The sequence below is a fragment of the Meleagris gallopavo genome, chromosome 6, assembly GCF_000146605.3.
Source record: "Meleagris gallopavo isolate NT-WF06-2002-E0010 breed Aviagen turkey brand Nicholas breeding stock chromosome 6, Turkey_5.1, whole genome shotgun sequence".
NCBI lineage: Eukaryota > Metazoa > Chordata > Aves > Galliformes > Phasianidae > Meleagris > Meleagris gallopavo.
In genome coordinates this window covers 4,033,878-4,058,366 of record NC_015016.2, presented here as the reverse complement: position 1 = coordinate 4,058,366, position 24,489 = coordinate 4,033,878, and the positions used below count along the sequence as shown (strand labels likewise).

General features: G+C 43.9%; 1 protein-coding gene across 2 annotated transcripts in view; it reads right to left on the bottom strand.

The window, feature by feature from the left end:
• Nucleotides 1-24,483, bottom strand: part of CTDSPL (CTD small phosphatase like) — a 71,848-nt gene extending 47,365 nt beyond the window's left edge. For both annotated transcript variants that reach the window (XM_003206925.3, XM_003206926.3), the window contains exon 1: nt 24,275-24,483. In XM_003206925.3, the coding sequence (XP_003206973.1) occupies nt 24,275-24,350 (76 nt within the window). In that variant the 5' untranslated portion in view covers nt 24,351-24,483. The remainder of the gene's footprint in view (nt 1-24,274) is intronic.
• Nucleotides 24,484-24,489: the final 6 nt, after the last annotated feature.

The window sequence follows — 24,489 nt, the reverse complement described above, 5'->3', positions numbered from 1 at the left end:
CCAAATTCCACCTGTAAGGCACAGACAGAAGGGCTCAACACTTTGCCTGCCTAAATAAACTAAGAGCACGCACACGCAGGCATGAAGACAGCCCATGCATATGCACACATCTGGCCTTGCCAGCCTGTAAAAGCTATGAGGAACACAAGAACGTACCCAGCCCTGCCCAAACCAGAGAGCTGATCCTGCTCACACATGGAGCTTGAAGAAAGTTTAGGAAGCAGAAAGTCATTTGAAAACACATATCCCAATGAGAACTACTCTGACTTCTGTGAGGAATTAAATTCCTACAGTATTGTATGCATTATTCAATGGCCTTACCAGCTTATTTTTGGCAGAATAGTGGCTCCTGTTCCCTAAGGAAAGTACAACAGTACTCGCATACACCACTCCAACGCTAGCAAGAGCTGGAGTTAGAAAAGACCCTCTACATGCTTTTCTATACAGATTACGTATTCTTAGTTTCATTTTTACTGAAAAGGAAGAGAAAGCTTTCAGCTCTCCTTTCTTCATGAATAACATATTAAAAAAAATTAACACTAGAGAACAAATCCTTTTCTTAAGCTTCTAGAAACAGCGCTGCATTTGTTGTACTACTGTGAGAGGATTAAGGCAGGCATTTAAATAGGGGCAGATCATAAACCACTGTTTTTAAAACTGAAGCTGCAACAAAGTATTTCACTATTTATCACATTGATTCTAAATCATTAACGTATAGCTTAGTGACTGCTATCAAAGAAGATGACCACTTACCGTGACCACAAGAGGAGCTCAGTGCATCCTGGTCCGTAACTCAGTTATACGTAACGTAACTTTGATGTTATATAACCTGAAGCAAGCAGATTTTTTTTCTGCCACTCGTGAAAAACAGCTCTGTTCACGTGGAAAACAGAGGAGAAAACTGGTTTGGAGGCAGGTATTGCTAGTCCACGGCTCTAACACAACAAGCAAATAAAACCATTTACAACAATCAAACAGCTTCACAGAACAGATGGAACAAAACAACCAGAGAGCTTCCCGGAGGAGCAGGTCCTGCAGAGCCGTGCTGCTCGCTGCTGCTTCCATCCCAAAGGCTCCCAGTCCTCCTCCTGTGAGAGCAAACAAACTGCAGGCCGTGAACCCAGGCGGTCACAGATCAGCAAACAAGAGGCCGGCCCTGCCGCTTCCAAGTGTCTGGAAGCTCCTGTGGCTGGAAGCATTCAGTCCCCGGGAGCCTGCGGGTGCTTTGCCAGGAAGCCACCAGTGAGTTCATGACACGAGGAAGCAGACAATGTGTCCTCAGAGAAAGGAGCTTACGGCCTGCAATCTGCAGAATGAAGGCTGAATCTAACCTACAAACTGTCCCGTCCTCTCTCCTACACACTGCTTCTGCTGGAGGGATCACAGAATGGCCTGGGTTGAGAAGGATCTCAAAGATCATCTAGTTTCAACCCCTCTGCCACGGGCAGGGTCACCAACCACTAGACCATACCACAAGCCAAAGTGGCCCTTGGGTGGTGGGAAGGAATTTGTTATGGACTGGACTACCACAGCAATGCAGCAATGGGGCTATGGCAGCTTTCTGCTCATCTCCTTGCTCTGTCTTACGAAACTATATCCCACAAGAGCTAGCCAGGGAGGGAGAAAGTTCTAACATTTACCCAAGTTACTACAAATACACTTTATATACGTACTACAAATGCTTTTGAAGTTGTTACAAACTAAGTTACCAGCACTCCAAAATTTCTTCAGGGGCTGTGTTTTCAGGTGGCTCCTCATAAAGCCAAATCAAGGAGCAGGACATGAGAATCAGAGATTCTGCAGTGCTTGCACTGGAATCCCCAACTAAAACAGGGTTCTTAGTGCTCTTAAAGGGAATCGTGGTCCCAGTGATGTTTTGGGAACAGTGTCTCTGAGTTCTTTCACTCTTCGTTGTCTGGGAGCTTTCTGCAAGTCTGTGGCTCAACGAAAAATCTGTCATTTCCTTGCGTTGTTCTTCCAAGAAATCCTGTTTTTTTCCTACCTCTCGACATTTGCTTTAGTCTGAAATAACAAAATTCATATGAGGAGCTCTTTACTCCCAGAAATAAACCCCTTTTTTGCTACAGCAATGCCAAGGGGCAGCTTTGCCCCCGCAGCCCCCAGTGCCAGCAGGAATCCGCCCGGCAGCAGCTGGCAGCAGCACAGCGAGCCGCCCAGCCCATGTTTGTGCATTACCCATTTTCCTTTTGGCGAGCACTTGGTGCTGAGAACGCTCTTCTCCCCTTATACAGGAAGCTGGGGCCTCAAGCTTAATCCTGCACATTCAGTTCTGTTCTGTTCCAGCTACCGCTGCAAGCAGCTTCTCCTTGCAAAAAAAGCACCCAGAGCTCCCGCGACCAAATCTTTGCTGCGAGCTGCATGGCGAGATTATTTCTCCCTATTTCTGAGAGGGAAAAAGATTTACGAATTCCTACAGTTGAACAAACACTGTTTATCAAAACAGAGTGAGGGTAACAGCTCTGAAGGTACAAACAAATCTTGCAACATCCCTACAACCAGGTGTGTCCCAATGTTGGATGCTCAGGGAGGTGCTGGAGTCACTGTCCTCAGAGGTCTTATAGAAAAGGGAAGATGTGGCACTGATGGCTTAGTGGGTATGGGTTGGACACGATGATCTTGGTGGTCTTTTTGAACCTTAGTGATTTTAGGATCTGTATCCACGTGCTTTGACACAGCCATGCTTCAGCTGCTATGAGGCAAATGCTGTCACACTCAAGCACTTCTAGTGCCTTTTGTGGAGCTGGAAGAAGAGGCAGGACCAACACACTCGCAAGAGATGGGCAGAAAGATGTGGAAGAGCTGGCTGCAAACAAAAGACCTTGGCTTCCAAGGCTGCAATGGGTCAAGGAGGTAAAAGGAGGAAGAAGGAACCTACAGCTCTGACTTCTCTCCTTATAGGCTGAAGGTGGCTGAGTTTCTCTGGAATAAGGTGGCAGCTCTGCTCCTGCTCTGCTGCCTCTCCATGCCAGCTGGTTAAGACAGCGTAGCAACAAATGACTGCTGACTTTAGCATTGACTGCTGCATCAAGATCACCATCACAATGAGCCCACGTTCATCAGCCTGTGTTCAGCTGCATACCTGCCCCAAAAGTATGGCAGGACGCACAAAGGGCACCACAAAAGCAGGGATCTGAGAAGCTTCCCCTAAGTTAAGCCAGGTCCAGAAGTCAGTCCTACGTGCATTCTGCAAAAGCATTTGGTATGGCCAAGAAAAGAGGCAGCTGCTCTAAAAGGATGGAAGAAGGGATTCTGCCTTCAGTGACAGCTGAACTCATCTCTTCTGGGTTACATGATGCTGCTGATTCAAGGTGCTTTCCATGGCAGGAATGAACTCGATGTTTTTAAATGTTCTTGCCTCATTTCATGTTCAATTACAGAGATTCCCTATGCATTTATATATAACACCCCATAGCACTGTACCATTAAAGGAAACAATAGAATTGAGTTGGAAGGGACCCTTAATGGGCATCTGGTCCAACTTCACTGCAACCAACAGGGACTCCTACAGTTCCATCAGGTGCTCAGAGCCCCAGCCAGCCTCACCTTGTGTGTCTCCAGGGATGGAGAGGAGGGAGGGAAGCAAACTGTACACAGATGAACTATTTGCAGAAGTAACCCCACCAACATACGTTTTCTCTATTAAAAAACATATGCCAACATCTGCATTATTTTCATTTCTGTTGGCAACCCACCTATTGAAGTATTGTAGTCACATCAGTCGCTGAGACCCAAAGCCATCTTCTCTATTGTTAAAATAATCCACATAACTACTTCTGTTAGAACCTGTCCAATCCATCATTTTTCAAAGCCTTTGAAAACTGGGACTGCATGATCTCCACAGATAATGGGAAACAAATTCTTACCTCAAAAGTTCCTATTGTCAAGATTTGGCAAAGGAGATGCAGAATAAAGCATCTCTTGTCCATCAAGCATCTCTTCAAAATCACTTCTCATCCTATCCAACTACAGTAGGGAGAATAGATTCTTTTTATAGCAGAATATATATTTTCAATCCTGACCTAAACAACAAGGACTTTTTTTTTCCCAGGATAAAAAGAAAATCCTCTATTTGTTCAGTCTTTGACAACAGGTTAGCTTCTCTAGCCTGTCTCCTCTCTCCCTGCTCCTTGGAATGCTCTCAAATCCAAACGCGGTGCTCGAGCTTTGCACAGCAGCTCACAAGTCCTTCCAAAGCAGAGTACAGCAGGACGGCCTCACCGCTCTTACAAATCAGCCGTCACATTGGAATGTGTAAACAGGCATATATCTTTTTTACGGCTGTGCAACCAAGCTATAACAAAAGTCCCAGGATTTTCTATGGGCAAGCAACACAGCTAGCTGATCATCCTCCTTAGTTTTCATAGTGTGTTATTCCATGGAATCTTGAAACTTTTTGATTAAGTAATACGAAAAACAGGATATGGATTCAGCTCATCCAGTCCCTTTGTATTTTCAGCTCAGTCATTCAGTGTGGCTTTCATTCCAGTACCTGTTTGATTCAGTGGATTCTCCATAGCATTAACTGAGTCAATAATGACTCGACTCCGCGTGGTCCCACTTCCCGTACCCCAAAGACTTCTGCGCCCATTTTATATGCACACCACAGTCTTTCAATTTTCTAGTTAAGAAGCTTAAAGGATTCACTTAATTTGTCATGATCTATTTGTTTTACCTTTCCTTGTTACCGAGCCACAGAAATCAGATGCTTTCACATGATTTTACCTCTGAAAGGAAAATCTGATGGACGCCGTTTCCTTGTTTTCTTACAAGACTCCTCATGCCCCCATTTTCCTTCCGGAGAACTGAAATTAGGCTGCCTGATTCATAATTATCAAGTTTGACATTTATTCCTCTGTTGTTTTCGTTGCTGTTGTTGTTTTTTATAGAACTTTATTTACTCTTCTCAAAGCATTGAAGATAACTCATAGTTCTAAAGCTGTGCAGTTTCAGACCAGCCACTAAGCATCCAGTGATGTCATTTGCCATCTGCTCTCCATTAAAGTCTTAGTCAAATGATACAAGCTTCTCCTCCCCTGTCTTAATACAATATTTGAAAATCAGAAGTTGCTAACTTCCTTTTCCTGTTGACAGCTGATCAGATTTTTGCTCTTCCTATCACTACCATAATACATGCAGATTCATCTTCCTCATGCCCAGTGCTATATGCAAGACAAGCACAAAGCACAGGAAAGGCATGAAGTAGTAACAAGCAGATGAACAAAAGCCAGAGAAACCTAAATATTCCTTTACACTTATCCTGCCCAAATCATCCTAAACATCCCAACACACCATGAGTTCCAGCAGGTTAGGATCATGCTTGCTGCCCTGGGCAGCCCATTCCATGCCCACCACCCTCTGGGGCAGAACACATCTTGCTGTGCTCCTTTCTCCCATAGTCCAGTTGTAAAAGTCATCTTCTGCAAAGGTGCTGCTGTGATGTAGCAGCAATGCAGTCTCCAAAATGTGAAGCAGTGTTACTCCTATGCTGAGTACCATTTTCAGATGTTCCCATTCATACAAAGCAACCCAAAACTGCTCAGTGGGAACACAGGCTGCAGGCAGCTGCTCTACACAAAGACAGCACCAGCATCTCTGAAGTGCTGGGTACTGGGTTAGAGTTTGGGTGGCCCTGTGTGGAGCCAGGGGCTGGACTCAATGACCCTTCCAGCCTGGCATATTCCATTCTGGGATTTGCCACAGGTGAAGGAATCTTCCCAAATCAACTCCCTCCTGTGATAACCTCTGCCTGTCCCCCTCCTTTACAGTCTCTCCCCAGCCACAGCTCTTTTAAGTGCACAACCTCTGATCAGCACCGCATATGTCCAAATATCCAGAGTAACAGAAAAACATAAATACTGAAAAAAAAACTTCACAGAAAGATTAATGCACTCCCATTACCTCTCCCTAAAAAAGGGAAGAAAACAAAACAACTATAAAGTTAAAGGAGCCCCAGTAAAGCAAGAAAAAACAGAATGGGTGCTCAAGGACTGACATCAGTAGGTCCCCATCCAATTTCAAGCAATGACCATCATCTCAATACAACAGAAATAACAGAGGAGGTCCCAGAACTTACACCCATCTCTTGTAACAAGAAACATTTTGAGCACTGCACTGAATCCAGATGATCGTTTGACACACACACCCAAGTCTGTTCAGGTGCTCTGCACACATACACAAGTCGACGAAGAGAACCACATTTGTAGCAACAAATGACATGACTACAGGCACATTTGTCATGTTTCATGTCCATCTAGCAGGCTTTCAACGCATACATCCAACCTTCCCATCATGAGGTTTCTTTGCATAGGCTCCATTACAAGCAACTGTGGCCATGGACAACCTGGCTGGCCCCACTGTCTGCAGGCAGCTCACCCAGTCCAAAAGAGAAGTAAAAGCAGCTTTATCTGTGAAGATGACAGCAAAAGATCAAACCCAATGTCATTCCAGGAATTAACTTTGTTCTCTAGCATAGGATTCTATGCTAAAGGAACAGAGCTGCAGCCTTGTTCAGGAATTGGACTCAATGCTCCTCATGGGTCCCTTCCAGCTCTGGATACTCTATGGTCCTTGTTTTACGAAATACTTGAGAAGAACACGGTTTTCATGGGCAGCAACACTAGAAATATATATTAACACTCCTCTAACATACCATTTGTTTTAGGAAATAAGAAGCCCATCAATGGCCTCTTGCAGAGTAGGTGCCAGCAAATCCCATGTCCGCACACCAAGGACACACACCTTTCAAGAACATCTGAAGCAGCTCCGCTCAGCTGGCAGAAACACTCCAGATTTCCAAGGGCTTTTACACTGAGCCTCACGTGGAGCATTGCTAGGACATAGTGACCATTCTCACTCTTCTCCCAAGCAAGCCAAGAAAGCCATGCAGCAGTGCTGTGTTGTTGGAGAAACCTCCTCGAGTGCATCCCAGGAAACAGCTGGAGGAGGTGAGTCAACAGCAATTTCTTGTGTTTGAAAGACTTCTGATAAATCTCTTTTCCATTTAAGTGCTTTACTCCACAGACAGCAGCTCATCAATGCGTATGTTATCTCCGTTTCCACGGGGCTCTTGTTGAAAAGGATCCCTGCAACAAACCCTCCTAGGGTTAGTTGTTAGCAGCAGAGCTAACATACAGGAGCACCTCCAGTAGTTCACCAAAAGCAAGCTGTCAGAGCAGCTTCCTGCCTCTGAAAGCAAAAGCTCTGAACTGTTAACCTGCCAGATGTGAGTTAGGAAGACGCACCTATCTTGCCCACCAGAGCCAAACAGCACGTGTACTACAAAAGTGTACCTAGCAGTACTGGTAAAAGAGAGGACTTGGCCCTTCATCACACAGAACTGAGCTGGAAGGACAGCTGTGGTCCCAGCAGACGTGTTTTGCAACTTTCAGCAGTGACAGAAAAATAATCCTGAACATTAAGTTTTACTGAAAATGCTTCAGCTTTGGCTTTGCTATCCCATAACAGAACTCCAATTAATTGACAGGTCCACTTCCAGAAAACTCCTGTTGAATTAAGCAGTGAAACAGTGCTGTAAAACCATGCCCTGCTTTCTCTTGCCATTTCGCTGCGTGAGAATCTTATTATGCTGCTTAATGATATGTTAATTTTCAAGTAAAACACTGGAATGAAAAAACCCTAATATTGTCACCAAAGCAAGCAAACAAAAATACGAGAAAACATGCTATTGATTCTAATAGAGCTGCACGCCTGAATAATGCGGGACACAAAGTGGTAATTAAAACATCAAATTGTTTTATTTGATAGGATTAACAGAACATAAGCAACCTGCCATCAAGATACAGCTTATAGACAGGAGAGAGCTGGCTTCTTACAGACTGGTTGGTATGATGGCAATAAAACAAAGGGCACTCGGCGTTTTTGTAAGGCTGATGCTAAAGAAAGGATATGTCTGACTTTTATTGGGAGATGCAAAGGAAATTTTGCATACTTGCTTTTCTTTGAAGACAGGATTCAATTCAGAGGTTTGGTTTTTTTAAACGAAGTGCAGGTTTTCTACAGGCATAGCTCTCCCCATTCAGTTTTGAAGCTTCTGCACTGAAAATTAACATTCGCGGTATTCTGATGAAATGCTAAGATAGCAACATTTAAGAAATTGTGATACACATTCTTCCCGAGGCCATGTGAACCATTCAGCAGCTTCACCTCTGCAGGTTCTGTGCAAAACTGAGAAGTTGGGGCAAGAAGCAGCACCTGGAATGCATTCATCCTACACGTCCTGGGAACGCTAAGCTCAAACAGCACAGAAAGATTATCATATCCACAGCAGTTAAAGAAGAAAAAATAATAAAAAGAAAACCCCAAACGCTTGCACTGGCACCGCCAAAAAATCCCCTACTTAGTCCTAACAATTGCTTCCTGCAACCTCAGGAGAGCATTTTGCAAATAAGGTAAATTCTCCCTGCTGCAGCCTTTAACCCCTGCTCTTCCTGTACCTTTGTGCAGACACAGCTGTCAGCAGCACACGTCTACAGCTGAGGAGAATGAAAGTAGTAGTGAAAAGGGAGAAGTTATGTCAACCCAGTACCATTGAAGTCCATGGTGCAATTTCTGGCAGAGCAGTGACACCAGCCCCAATGCCATTTCACGTTCACACCACACAGGGTACAGCCACCATCCTCACTGCTCACTGAGATCACCGAGGCTCAGCTTCCGTGTGTTTTACAGGATATCTACCTAACTGCCATGCAAAACTGCTATGGGGTATCTGACCAAGCTTTCGTGCAGAGAGGGTTGAATTTGGAAAGCTGAAGGAAGTAATCTGAATTTTAAATCCAGATAAACATCAGGTGATTTCAGAATTATGCTGCATGACAACAGTAAACTACTCAGAAGTGAAATCGTGACGTTGTTAGGACCTCAGTTGTCAAGGAATTTAAAGAAAAGAATAAAAATAATGATCAAAATCAGCTTATCCTTCTCCTTTCCATCTTTGGAAAGGTGCACTGAGAGCACCTTCACATGAATACACTCATAAAGCAGCCTACAGACACAGCCGAGCATCTTGAGGTGTTTTGCAGGATGGCCTCAAAGTGGATGCAGAAGAAGGGTCTGTCTATGCCTCATTTTTAGGAAGCTTTGTTTGCTTTTCTTAAATGAAAGAACACACTGCTGATCTATTATAAATAAGAACCAACGTAACATTTCTATTAACAGCATCTTTTAAGCTCACCTGTTTCCAGCTTTCTTAAGAGGCAAGGCTTTCACACTTCTTAGGCTTTTACTGTGCCAAACGGATGCAAGCACTATTCCTGTATAAGTTAGCTTCCTATTTACCGACCTTGACACTGCAGCTATCATCCTAACACACCCCAGCTCCTTGGCATGCAAGTCTGATGCTCCCCAGTCTGCTTCCACCTTCACCCTCAGCCCAGTTATTTTTCTGGTTATGTCACTGGGCAGTTAGAAGATGTAATGAGTGAAACACCCAGTGTTTCAGTGAATACCTGCTCGTTTCCTATGCCCTCTCAAGAACCAGCATGGAAAATTCCTAAGAGAAGAGTGCATGACAATGTGTGCCCCTTTCACATCTCCTCAGCTGCCACCATCACAGTACTGTACAAGTTTCAGTTTGACACACAACAGTTGTGAAAGTGGGGTTTTGTTTCTTCTCAGAGAGCTGGAGAGCACAACGGGATAAATACTTTCAGAAGGTCATTACACTAATAAAAACAGAAAGAAAAAAAAGGTTTAGATGGAAATGAAAGCATAATAAAGTTGTGTTGCTCCCCACCTTGAGATCTCTGTTGCTACAGTGTCTTCCTGATCCCAAAAGAACCACCAGTAGAGTAAATGACTGGTTTGAAAGTGAAAATCACTACAAACAATATGCAAGAATAACCTATTTGCAGATTCATTATACTGAAGAGAACAGCTCTGCTTGAGGAAGAGTGACACTGGCTAGACAAGTGTTTTATGATTCCTCTGTGCATCTGTATCACCATTTTAAGCAGATACAGGTATCCAAGGGGAGCTCACAGAGAAGACTGAGCAAGGCTCATGGAGGCACACAGTGACACAGCAATGGATCCAGCCTGCTACAGGAGAACCTCCTGCTACAGGAGAACCTCCTGCTAAACATTAAGAATGATAGTAAAACCCCAGAGAGGCTGCAAAGGCTCCATCCATGGAGACACAGAGGCTTGCTGGACAAGCAGGGCCCTATGGATGTCCCACATGCTGCTACCTAAAGGTGGGCAACAGGAATCTGTGTACAGCTTGTGCTCTTTAAGCACATGCAGCCACTAACCCCCAGCTATTTAAAGAATTATACACAAGTATTTCCAACAGCTGAAATAACATTAATGGGTTAAGATGACAGCGCTGAAAAACAAACCCACAAAACCCTTTTCTAACATTAGCCACCCAGCCTCATAGGAACAATAAGCCTTTCTTATACATTCTTTTATGTAGCAGAAAATTAAAGCTTAGTATTTTTATCTTGATAAAATGATATTGCCAGATAAGAAAACCTAAAAAGGGTTCGCATGACATCTGAAAGGTGATTTTTTTTTTTTTTAAAACTGACATTTACATCAACCTGAATTCTTTAAAAACCTTTCATCCATCTTTCCTCCAGCTTCATCTTAGCTGCTTTATTCTCCTTTTTCCTCAGTTTTCCATCTGCCCCAGAAGTATCAGCCCATCTTCCCCCTTCCTCCCCCATTCTTATTATTTAGGCACCCTCATTCCCTTAAATTACTTCCTGGGACATCAATAGCAGAAATAGTGCAACACCACAGCCTGCCAGCAGAAATAAAATACCACCTTGTTAATCATTGATCACAGAAAAAGGGGGAAGAATGTAAGCACCTAGCTAATGACTAAATGCCTTGTAAATATTTACTGAATTGCAGACTTCCATCATGAATCTTACTGTGTCAGGCTTCAGCAGGGAGCTAGATTTCATCCTCAGTATCACAGCACAGGGCCATTAAGTCGCACACTGAGCACACAGCTGAGCTTACAGATCAACCTGTGGTGGTCCTTGGCTGTAAACCCATTTCCCCAACCCCAAACGCTTTGCAAGCACCTGCATCAAAATGACTCCCCTTGAACTACTGCTTCAGCCCTCACTTACAAAGTCCTGTCCAGGTGCCAAGCTGTGCATACCTGCAGGATGAGACAACATTCCCAAATATTACAGCGTGAGGTTCACAAAAGGAGGAAGGTACGAAGCAGGGACTCCAAGCAAGATTCTAGAAGCATCACTACCACTAAGTTAGTGCATTCCAAGCCTGACAGTCTGCCCCATGTGCCTGTGTCAGAGCTCAGACCCCCAGCCCTGGGCCCTGCTGCTGAGAGCAAAATGAGACCTGAGTCACTGGACGTGCAAGTAAAAAGAAATTCAGAAAACCATCTAAACAATTTTAGCTCTGAAGAGCTATGGAAATTTAATCTTGCTACGAGCACAGTAAATGTATGCTTCCTGAATATTCATGCTAAAAGAGAAAGATATTTGCTTTTTTAATGGGATGCAGACTTTGGACTTTTTCCTGCGCAGTGCCCTGGACTATCAGCGCCTGTATGGGAAGAGCTCCCTTAGAATTCCACTCCAAATACTCCTGGATTTCACACAGTCCTATTTCTTTCCTTCAACAAGCCCCTCCTCATACCTAAATTCAGGCTTCCCTTTAACACCTGAGATTTCAGTAGAGCAGGGAACTAGAAGTTTGTTACAACGATATTTCATAAGTAACTATACAAAGGATTGTGATCTTGCATGTATCCTTCATTTAGAAATAGTTACAGCAGATTTTAGAAACCTATCATTTATAGAAATCTTCAAGGGCAAGAGCATACAAAAAACACTGGTGCTACTCACTCAGGAAGGCAGCTGAACAAACACATCGGAGAAGGAATTAGAGGAGGTGATGATATTTTATCAGATTCTCTTGCAGCTTTTAGGTTTGCGAACATCATATAGGAGCCACAAACAGCATCAGAAAGGCTCTCAGAATAACGCAGCCTTTCCATAACCCTCTATATTGTTCCCCTGGCTGTCTAACAGACACCAGGAGAAGTTTCTCCACATGCAAAACAATGAGCCCCTGCTAATGCCAGGACTGTCTCTGCACAACGACATGGAGACTTCAGCAGGTCACGAAAATCCCAGAAATGACACCTTGAGTGTGTTGTCCAAAGCTCAGCAGCCAGCAAACTGCACAGTTCTTCCCTACAACAGGGTAAGAAGGTAAATCTCTTCCATGCTCTACTAAATCTTTGATTAAATCAGCATGGCCACAAGCAGGAGCACGGGTGGACTTCCAGCCCCAAGTCCCATTGTACCCAATGCTCTCCAGAACGGTTTCACAACCCAGAGCCCGTTTTAACAGCCGCCCCCAAGGCTGCTAAACTTAGAGAAGCAAACCACCACCACCACCCATGGAAAGTTTTTGCTGAGTTTCCCCTCTACTCCTCCTCCTGTTCCCAAGAGAAAGCTGAAGATCAGGAGCAGAGCTGTGTGCCTGTGCCTCCAGCCACACTGCAGCCTGCAAAGCTGAAGCCAATGGTGAAACTGGGATTCTGAACCTCACTGCACTTAGTTTAATCCACTGAGAACCAGAGGTTGGAGAAAAGCTGCACGCGCTCCCCTGCCTGTTACTCTGTGATGCCTTAAGACTGCTGAGCTGTAGCCTGGGGACTCTGTGATGTGGTCCTAAACATGAGAAGAAAGCCACCTGGCTCATCTGCGCACTCACGGCCACGTGCTCATCCTGTTTGAGGATCAAAGATTACTTTAATCAAACAGCTGGAAAAGTATTCCAACAGCATATTGAACAAGATGGAGGACGCCCTGACCTCTAAGTTTATCAAGCAAACTGAGGAAAATTCTCCTGGTGCTGAGTCTCCCAGGTGCTGAGCACATTTCTATCTTTCAGTCCTGAAGACTTCCAGCACTGCCAGCCATATTTTGCCTGAGGAAATTCTACCAGATATTTAAGTAGAGCACTATTTAGGACTCCTCCAAGCAAGGTAAATGACTCTAATTAAGATACCAGTGACAACTGAAAGCTGCATTTCCAAGAAAATACTACAAACCAAACAGCAATACAGTGTCTCTTTTGGTCATGCACTCACAGCAGAGGGACAGCAGAACATCTGGCTCAGCTCCTCAGGAAAGGCTGAAAGCTGCATGCAGGTGGTGTTTGTGAACAAACAGCCCAAAAAAGCCACCCCAGCCCACTCACAGCGATTGCACAGGTCCCACAGCAGCTCCTGGCACCACGCACGGCTTGGCTAATTGCCTGAAGTCTCACATCAGCAACCAAAGGGGCATATTTGGGCACCCGGACCAGAAGGCAGGTCGTGCTTCACAAGCACACTGCTATTTTTTCCTGTTATTGTTCCAAGGATTGCACTGAGCCTCTGGGAAGGGATATGAATAGAAGCGATGTTTTCCAGAGGGAAGGATGCGGGTGTTACATTCTGCCCAAACACTGCTACAGGAGTATCTTCAGGTTAAGAAACTGCAAGCTGCTCCATTTAATTGAAATGTATTGTAATTCTTCTAGGAAAAAAAATAAAAATAAAAATTAGAAGTGACCTCTCTAGCAAATCCCTGTTGCTCCCTTTCACTGGAACAGATCATAAACTCAGAATTAAGCATGTTAGTTTTCCACTCTCTAGCTCAATAGCATGCCAACTGCTCACAGAGACATTAACCCACGCAAACTCTGCAGAGAATGTGTTTCTTTTGTTTGTTTGTTTTTGCCATTTTGTATGCTGGGGATTTATAAAGAAAGCATTTCTGAAGGCTGAGTCCAAACAGCAATCCTAGCAGATACAGAAAGACATCCTCAGTTTATTCCATTGTAGCAGCCAGCTATCCAACCTGAAGAAATGCTGAAACGTGAAATAGAAAGCAAAATCTGAACTGCTTCAGAAGACATCTGCCCTCTGGACTTGACCATCTTCTGCACAACTGCAAGCTTTTATCAGCTATTTAACTGAAAATGTAAGGTACAGATTCCCAGAGAATCACAGCTGCTACACACATATGGCCTTAATTAAAGTAAGAAAGCCCATTTACTCCTGTAAAGCACTTCCCAACCGCCAGTGAGCCGACTATCACCTAACCAGCTATTAAAAAGGTGAAAACTCTGACCCTGTTTTCCAGTCACAATCATTATCCATTCAGAACAGAGACCTTATTATCCAAACCAGAAATCTTTAACTGACCTTATTAGCAGAATGGAAGATAGGACCATCTGCTGCTTGGGGGTTACCATACAAAGACGACATATCAGAACTCAAGGAACCACCTTCACAATAAAAATCCAAATATAAATATTTTAAAATGTATTTATTTTGTAAAGCAGTGTTTTATCTGTCTCCTGTACCACTGAAGGTGTTTTTAAAACATAATCCATGCTACTCTTATGTTTTAGGACAAACACTACTCAAACCAAGGCATGTGCTTAAACCCTGGCATCTCATTTCCTCAAAGGGTTGGAGTGAGTTTTGTACAGCCTGAGCACCAGGTTAACTCGCTCAGAAGGACGTGGCAGTGTGATTTTCAGCATCATCCCAATACCGTCTTCTCAGATTGTCATGGTTGCTTTCCTTTCCACATCTTCTATCTCTGCTACTACTACTGGTTTTGTATTGTTGCTTTGGTCCCCTGGAAGATGAGAGGGTTGCACTTGCATCTGAGGCAGACCGTGTCTGAAACAGCTTGTTTACCTCCTTTTAATAATACTACAGATCTATAACACGAGACAGCAACAGTATTTAGTTACTAAAGTCAAGACAAACAGGAGTTTAAGGTGTGGGGCAGAATCCATCACCTCCAGCACAAGTGAGGCAGTGACATTAAGAACTCAGTGCTCACCTGCCTGCCAGAGCAATGCCACAAAGGTCACCCACAGGGAAGTGCAGCAGCAACAGCACAACGTGTAAACACAGGAACGAGACCTGAACAGATTCCTGCCTCACAACTGCCAGGTCTGATATGTTAACCCTGCTCCTGTCGTGACACCCTTACAAAAGAGTGGCAGCCAGCAAAAAACACATCAACCAATACAAAAAAAAAAAGGAACAAAAACCACCAAACAAAACAATCTTAACATGAACAGCAAGCATGCTTTGCAGCAATACCAGTTAGAGTTGGTGTGGTATTGCATCTATGCTGCTAGCATCCTTTTCAGCACGGGCAATAAAAATTTGCTGGAGGCTTTCAGATTTCTAATGGGGCATAATAAATTGTATTTGAATTTCAGGGCACAGCTTGCATTGAAATTGTCAGTTTTATCATGATAATCTGGAGACAAAACCATTTAGGTATTCAATACACTTTACAATTAACAAAGACTATTTCTTGGATTTTTTTTTTTTTTTCAGGCTTCACTTTCATTCTCCGTTAAACTCTGCCATCCCTGCTTCCTTGACATCTCAACACAAGAAGGAATCTTCCAGAAAGACACGAGATGTGAGGGAAAAACAGGAGTCCCACAACTATGCACTCACGATAACCCCGATTAAATAAATCCACTTAAAATCTCATTCCTTTGTGGATAAGCACTTTACAGACCTCTACACTGATGCAAATTGTTTTACAGTTATGTTGTAAACCCACCTCCTTCTGGGACTTTTCAATTGATGTCAATTTGTAATTAGCAAATGAATTGCAATGTAGATTGCATTCAGCACTCTTCCCCTTTTCTTTCTGATTCCCCGATGAACACAAAACCCCTGCAGCTTTCCAAAACTCTCAACTTAGTGATTCTCAACAAAACCAGCTTCATAACATGAGAGCCATGAGAACTGGCTGGTGGCCAATGGCTGATTTGATGAAGAGTCGTCTTCCAGCACTCCCAAACACATCACAGAGAAACTGCTGCTATGAGTTCACATGGCATGTCACTTCAGTTCCTTGACATAAGCAGTAAAGATATCTCTTCTTCCTTCCCTGTCTGACAGATGACAATTCCTATGTTGGAAGGCAACCTGTACCTCTAGAACACCATTTTTATTGATACGAATGCAAACTGCAGTCAGCTAACCCTGTTTAGGAATTGTTAGGTAAATTATTTTGGTAGCCATTCTTAGGTTACCTGCATGGTGCACAAGTAAAGGCTTCCTTTTAGCCAGACTGGACATTCTGACTTCAGTTCTGAAGGAAACAGCCCAGCATTCCTACTGGTTGATTTGTTGCTTTTCAGGCATCTCCTCCCTTTCAATACAGCACAATATTTGCTCAACATTTTTAAACAATCTTTAAAAAGGGAAGAGAGAAACATCTTCACTGCAGCAATGATCCTGAATCGGACATAAGATCAAAACCATAATCCCACCAGATTTTAATAAGGAGTCAAGAAACAGAATGTCTCCTTTTCAGGCAGCTCCTGCAGCACTGTGGCCAACTGTTCCTGATGGCTGCACCATATTGCTCCCCAACATCTCCCACAGGCTCTCATACAAAAGCCAACCCACACACAGGCATCAGCAGCACCAAATTCTGAGCCCCTCTGACTTCACCATCACCAAAGCACAGGGAGGCAGCTGCCACAATCCAGAAACATCAGAGGGGAAAAAAGGCAAAATAGAGCAAGAGAGATAAGCTGGGATAAATGACCAAACATCTTCCAGGAATGTGTCACTACTGATCACTCCTTCAGTGTACTTCCATCTGAACTAGAGCTAGGAAAAGTTGCCAACTTCAGCATTCAAGCAAACAGCAACCACAAAACAACTTCAAAACCAGAACCCTCTGGTTTTTTAGATCTCAAATAACCACACGTACGTGCAATCATGGTATCTAACGCAAGTATGCAGATATTCAGACATGTATGTACATATCAGCTTTGGTGGACAAAAAAAACCAAAACAGTAGCACATGCAAGCTCTTAAATGCATGCCTGCAAGAACTATGTATTAAATCCACACCTTTATGTTAACATTGAAGAAGAGTTACATGTCCTGATTCCTCCACACACATCACTGTACCAGCAGCAGAAGCTATGCAGATGGGGACCGTCCAGCTGCTGCCGTGTTGTACAATTCCAGGAGCTCATTCCCGACTCAGGACACATCCCCACCTCCACTCCAGAGCCAGGAGAAGCTCCATGCTGTGGAGATGACAGCCTTGCAACTCACAAAATAGGAAAGTTTAAGTTTTCACCGCTGGTTCCAGCACACGAGGAAAGAGCAGGATTTTTTCTGCTGCTAATCCCAGTGGAAACCATAGGCTACAATGCAGGAAGCAAGAGAGCTCTGAGGGTGGGGGAGAGCAGGGAAGTGACTGAAAAAAAAAAAAGAAAAAATCAATACAGCACTTTCCACCAAGAAAATAAGGAGGCTCTACAAGACTAGCAGGGAGAAAAAAAGCACTGAGAGAACTGACTGGTTCATTACCCATGAGAGATGACCCGGCTTGTAACAAAACCACCACCACGTATACCATAAATTCTGGTTTAGATTCATCAGCGGTTTGTTTCCTACAGAACTGTGTTGAATTTTGACCAAAAATAAAAAAAATCTTAGGAAATTACATACATAGAAGGTTTTGACATCCTTCATTTGGGGTTGTTGTTCTTCAGTACAAAACACAGCCTGCAGCTTCTTATTTGCCCCTGTCCATCAGGCTTGGAAAACAGTAATAGAGGTTCAGAGGAGATTAATAGTTCTTCTCCGCAGAAATAAATAAGGAAAAAAAATCTCATTTTAAAAACCCAACATCCTTCAAGTCCAAACCTACCATAAGTTTATTCAGATTTAACTCACAATAAATTTCCTAGATAATAGAATTCTAGTTTCTAGTATAGCCAATCACTTCCAATAATGGGCTTTTCATTCTTTCTTTTCTAAATCATGCTTTATCATCTTGTACAAAGAAAATAAGCTGTGGCACTTTTATGTAAGCAATCGTTTTGATAACACAGAGCGAAGCCTACAAACTTCATGCAGGCCCAACAGTGCACAGTGAGTTTTCTCCTAAACACAAGTTTTGCCTAAAGCTTGTATTTTGATCCCTAATACCTATGTCACAAAGCAGCAACGGTACTGAGAGGACCGGACTGTGTGAGACTCATTTAGATTCACAAATTCATTTTGTCTTATAGCAAATGCTAAGAATAAACAAAAGGCCAAACTGATAGGACAGCAGGCTGCCTGGAACAGAATGTTACTGTTCTATTTAGATGTTGCTTCTGCCTTCCACATTTGTCACATCTATGTCCGTTTTACATCTTAACCTCTCCACATAAAAAGAGCTCCCATCAAACTCTGGTAAAAATAGCATTTATAGGAGATTAACATTTCCAATATGGAACTCTTAAAAATAACTCTGGCTACATCATAGCCCAGAAAGCACCTTTCCTCGACCCCTAACTGGGAGCCCACCAGTGCACAGCTCTCCCCAGCACCACCACACCAACCCTACCTGGAAGTTATCAGCATCTTTCCATAGAACAGATACACAAAGGGATTTCTGTGGGACTTTTCAGCCGTGTCTCCACTTCTGCAATGACCTGCACGACGTGTAATCCTCACCAGCAATGCAGGTGGGGTCTTCAGACACGTAGCTGTGCCATCACCCATGGCCAAGAATGTGGTCAGAGCAAGCTGGAGGATGCTCTGTGGGCCAGGAGCACCTACAAGACCCATTCCCTGCCCCTCCGCTGGGGTTGGTAGCCCACAAGAGCCAGGAGTTCTTACCTTCTGCTCTGCCCCTTGTCTCCTAATCCTTCTGCATAGAAATACTTCAAATGATTGACAAAGTCAGCCAAACAACGTCAAAGAAATTCTCCATAGGGTAAGCTTGGAGTAATTCACTCCTAAAGTTCAGATTTCCATTCCTAGGACTGCCTAAAATTGGATTTCCAGTGAGAAAATAACATTGATCAACAAACATGGAGGACACTGCTAACAAATTCTTCCAATGAAGAAGTTACACACTGTCACAAAACAAGGCGTACTTGTTTACGGGATGAACATTTAAGATTCAACATATACAAAATATGCAGGCCAGAACTACTTTGTAGCCACTTTCATATTTGAATTACAACTTCCACAAGATAGCAAAATTCATAAATTAAGTATTGTGTGGCAGAAAAACAAGCCTCAAAAAAGAAAAGAACAGCTGAAGCCCTGTAGCAGGCAACGGGAGCAATACCTCTCACCAACGCTGACCCAGACAAGCAAGTTTGGTTCCTCTTAGCTTTCACTTTCCCAGCATTTTCATGTGGTATCACTTTAAAGAAAGAAACTTGGACATGTTATCCGGAAGCTGATTTGCAATGTGCAGATTAAACTGTGAAAGACGAAGCGCAGCACCCATCACGATGCATTGCAGCGATTATCTCAGAAAATGCTATTTGCATTTCTGAATGCTGAATTGACCAAATGTAGGTCAACTTTGTTTTTCTTTTTTTTTTTTTTTTTTTTTTTTTTCTTTTCTCAAAAAGGTGTGGTAAACTCCTCAAAGCTCAACTTAAACTGCTGCATTGAAACAAACGTGAAATGGAGTTGGCATGCAGTAGGAAGAAACAACAGTGCCGCAGCTCACCGGCACCAACTCAATACCAGATATTCATGCAAGCTATCGTCCATGTTACTGCCAGCACACTGCAGCTTGTTAGCTGCCACCTTAAATCAAACCTCGGGTTACTGCAGGTTACTACGGTCTCCCAGGAACATAAAACCTACTGTATGGCTACGTGGTTTCATGTAACAGCTATGTCATTAGTTAATGATTTAAAATTTTACCCTCTGTGAGCAGTTCACATTCCAACCCACTGCTGATGTGGTTTCCATTTCTGCATACTACTTTAAAGTAAAAAAATCTGTAGATAATACCATACAAATTTCTTGAGACAAGGTCCCAGGAACACTGATGTGTCTTTAGAATGGCCTGGGTTGAAAAGGACCACAATGATTATCTAGTTTCAACCCCCTGCTATGTGCAGGGTCACCAACCAGCAGCCCGGGCTGCCCCAGAGCCACATCCAGCCTGGCCTTGAATGCCTCCAGATGTTTAAGTACTTTGAATTCTGATGAAGTAATGACAAAAAAGGCTCCTAAATATTTTTAATATCTTTTCAAAATGCATCTTGTAGAAGATACAATTAGCGATTTACTTCGGTTGCGCTCTCAAAAGCAGCTTTTAACTTTAGATCCTAAGTACTTGCTATTTTACATGGTAGTACTGCCTTTATTGGTTCTGTTCTGTTTGTTTTATCCAATTTTTCTGAATGAAAGCTCGCCTGATTGAGAAGGTACCCTCAGCAAATGACACTGTTCATTAAAAACAATTAGCAACGCTTTAGATTCCATTCTGAACGCTTCCCAGCTGCTTTATCATAGAAGAAAACACATTTCTGTAGACACACCAGAACACTCAGGTGTTCCATATAACTGAAAATAGGTGCTCAGCTGACTGACAAACGTAGCCAAAGTCAGGAAGGACGGATGTGAAGGCAGAAATCTGAACAGCAGGGTCTGAAGGACCGAGTACCTGCAGAAGGACTGGGCTGGTACTGCACTGCTCCCACACCAGCCCCATGGAAGCAGCAGGAATTTACATCAGCTGTGAAGAAGAAATTAAAGCATGTAGATTTAAAAGAATGGAGATTTGCTTCTCTGGGCCATTACGTGTTACCCACCCACAACCACATTCCCTCTGCCATACTCACTGCATCACTGCTTGCTTTTCTGGAGATGTAACTGCTACATTAGAGGTCACTGTCCAAATGATATAAAAGAATAAATACTCCTAAAATAAAAGCAGCAGAAATGGCTGATTTTATCTATAAAATGGATTACACTGTGTCAGATATTCAGCTTTTCTTTATGTTTTTTTTTTTTTTTTTTATTTTTTTTTAACTGGTCCCATTTATGGCTGATATAACACATCGTTCTATCTACATTTTAATTTCTGGAGACAAGCATTGTTAATGCTTCTAGTTTTCAGAAACGACCACAACAATCACAACACAAAACAGTGCAGCGAAGAACTCTTTTTCTTACTTCACAGAATCATAGAATGGCCTGGGTTGAAAAGGACCACAATGATCATCTAGTTTCAACCCCCTGCTATGCACAGGGCTGCCAACCTATGAGGGAATTACATTTCTCCTGATTTCAGTGCTTAAAACATTTCTGATCGCTTACACACCGCTTCCAAATGGGAGAACATGTTTGTTTTTCAGAACTGACTTAACAGCTTCGAGGCCAAAATCCTCCACAAGCACTGCAGGCACTGCAAAGCAAGTGCTGCCATTATAATAAAGCACGGTTGTAGCACCTTTCTGCCTTCAGCTTTCATTCTGATAGACAACTAAATACAGTGCACCACCGTGTGGCAACACATTAAGGAATGGTTTGTGTGCCAAGAGCTGGTTTTTTCCACTTTCTAAATTTTTGGGTGTTTGTTAAGTGTAAGTAAAAGCTCCTTCTCAGTATTAATAAGCTTAGTAAGTTATCATAGCCTCACTTATCTCAAAAAACATTTTTAATACGTCTGGATTAGTGAGAGAATTGTTGGGCATTTATATTTATAAAGCACAATATTTACTTAAAAAACAGAACTGCTCCATGGTGAGGACACAGCTTTTTGGCTCTGCCAGCCATGCTCCCCTTCCACAGAAGCAACTGACCATAAGCATATACTGAGCATTAAGCTCCTTTTAAAACATAAATACATACTAATAAAAATAAATCAAGCTAAATGCTGAACTCACACTTGATTAAAAGCTTCAAAAACATCGGAAAAAAATAATCCAACACTCCAAAGTATACACATGCATTATTTAGTAGTTACTCACTGCTTCTCTAGAGCTTAAGGAGAAGAAAAAATTCATTCGTCATAAGAAACACCAATGGCAGCTCCAAAAATCTTACAGAAACCTCAATTCCTGAAGCCACTCCAGGACCATATTCCTGCGACCCAGCGCTGAATGCAGGTTGCCAGGGGGCTGGACAGCCTCTGCTCACACAGTACGGTGCTACTGTAACTCACTGTATCACAGAATTGCAGAAGAGCACAGGTCCGGATGATACTTGTATTAGCTAAAGGCAGTTCAGGGTGCCTGGATAGCTGTTAGCCATTTTGTACCAATGTGCTCAGACAGAACCAGCAGTGCTCTCGCTCCGAGCATCAGTTGCCACTGAAAGCCCCTCCATTCACCACCACAGCTCTGGGCTCCTGGAGTTCATCCTACCCAAAAGCTTGGCCCAAACTTCAGAAACGGAACAGAGCAGAGGGTGAAGTGACACACAGCCCAATAGGGGAAGGGAACACAGTGGGGTCTTTGCAAGCTGCATATACCTCTAAAGTGGGAGAAGGAAAACCTGTAGCAGGAGCAGCACAGGCAGGCAGCAGCACTCCTTCCCAGCCCAGCACAGGGGGCTGGCAGAGCTCCTCTGCCACAGTTGCTCTCACATGCTCAAGGCTCACCACACAGCACGTACCACCATGCTGCGAAGCAATAAATCAGTCCAAACGCACTTTGACTAAGCTTAAAAAAAAAAAACAGAAAAAAACCCATCTTCCTCCTGTACCAAGCTCACACTCTTGCCTGTTCAACTCCAGCTACCGTCCTCCTGCTCTCCCCAGCCCACCCATGCTTGCTCGCAGCCTGCAAGGCCCCTGCTATGTAATTAAAGCCCATCGTGATTTTTCTGCTCCAGACAAAACAACAGCAAGAACACAATGCATCTTATGCAAGTTACTGCATAGTTATGCAAGTTAGATGCATATTTTTGATACACAGATTAGCTGGCTTCACTCAAGCCACTTGTTTGATGTGGATGCTCAGTCTTATTTGGAGCTGTCAATTTCTCCTGTTTCTCCCAACTGCCTTTTTTACATTAAGGCTTCGACCAGCTGTTAGCAATGCTACCCAAAACCTTCCAGCACTGCAATAACAGAGGCTGTTAAGACCACGGCACCATCTGAGCACTGTGTGACATAAATCTGCTCCAAAGCAGCCTTAGGAGATGTCACAGGCAGAGCAGCAGCGCTGTGCTCCTGCAGACACCCCACACTCAGTGCTGCCAAAAGAGAAGGAAACGCCAGTAATCTCCAGGGATGAGCAAGGCCTCAGCACAGAGTGCCACTGCTCAAGCAATACAAACTAAAAAGCGAGCAACGTAAGAAGAAAAAAGAAGAAAATTATCTTTTGGTTTAGTGGAACATCCCACCTTAATGACACAATGTTTTTGACATCCATCTCCATCCTCCTCTTGCAGGCAGCACACGTGAGATGAGCATGCGGTGACTTGGTGTGAGCCTTTCACTTGCCAGCAACCGGCAGCAACTTCTGCAGCTGCCCAGGACCCCCTTGCTGTGAGCCACACAAAAACAGAAGCATCCTGGGGATCAAACGCCCAGGTCCAAGAGGCAAACGTATCAATCTACCACTTGTAGACCATATGGAGATCTACCACCATACCTACATCACACAACATCGCCACAATGTTTGCACACGAGCAATTTCTGCCTTTTTTCCCCTGCTCGCAACAAAGCACAAACCTAGCACTCCAAAACCATTCCAAACATAGGACTCTGTTCCCATCAACCCTGAAGAGGCACCTTCATCCCACCAGCACCACTTGATGCTGTCTGCAAGGACTCAGCCCAAGATCCCACCGAGCGTCCAAGAAGGCAGAAGGCGATGGCGGGCCAGTGCCATCCAGGCTCTGAAGGAGCAGCAGCTCCTTTGGCCGAGCTGGATCCATCTTATTTTGGAGTGAAACAGCGCCTGGACACGACGCTTTACGCAAGCAACAGCTGTTGATCCACCCAGCCGTTGGGATGGCCAGCAGCTTTTACAAGTCGCCCGCATTTCTTCCAGCAGCAAGCAGCCTTTAAGAAAAAACATAGACCTGAAAGCTACATGGATTTTTCGAACGCACGGAAGGTGGGATGAGAGAAAGACGGGAAGCAAGAAGAAAGAAAGGAGGAATCCCAAAGAAGAGGGATGAAAAAAAAATGAGCGCTGAAGCTGAGATCTCAAAGCACAGATCTCAAAACCAGGGCAGGTACTGAACACGCGCTGCGCAGTGACAACCTGCCAAAGTTACATCCCCGCCTCTCAAACAAAAGCCTTCTATTGAATTAAGCCCCGATTCTAATCCGTACCCCGCAGCCCAACCCCTTGGCAAGTTGTGGGCCGTGCCCAGCCGACAGTTCCCCAGCAAAGCCCTCCATCCCACCAACAGCTCAACCTCCTCAGGTCCCCAGCGAGGGGGTGAGGAAAGCCGGCTGCTCCCCGCGCATTTCTCCGCCGCTCACCTTTATCCTGAGCGCAGGACAGGATCTCTTCCTCTTTGGGGTTAGTCACCTGGGTGATAATGGACGGGTTGTCCATGGAAACAGAGGGAGATTTCACCTGGCCGCTTCCCTCCCGGAGGCTTCGTGTGTGCGGGGAGGGGAAGGGGGGGAGGAGGAGGAGGCAGGCGGAGGGAGGGGGGTTGTTTGTGTAAAAATCAATACGCAGATTTAAAAAA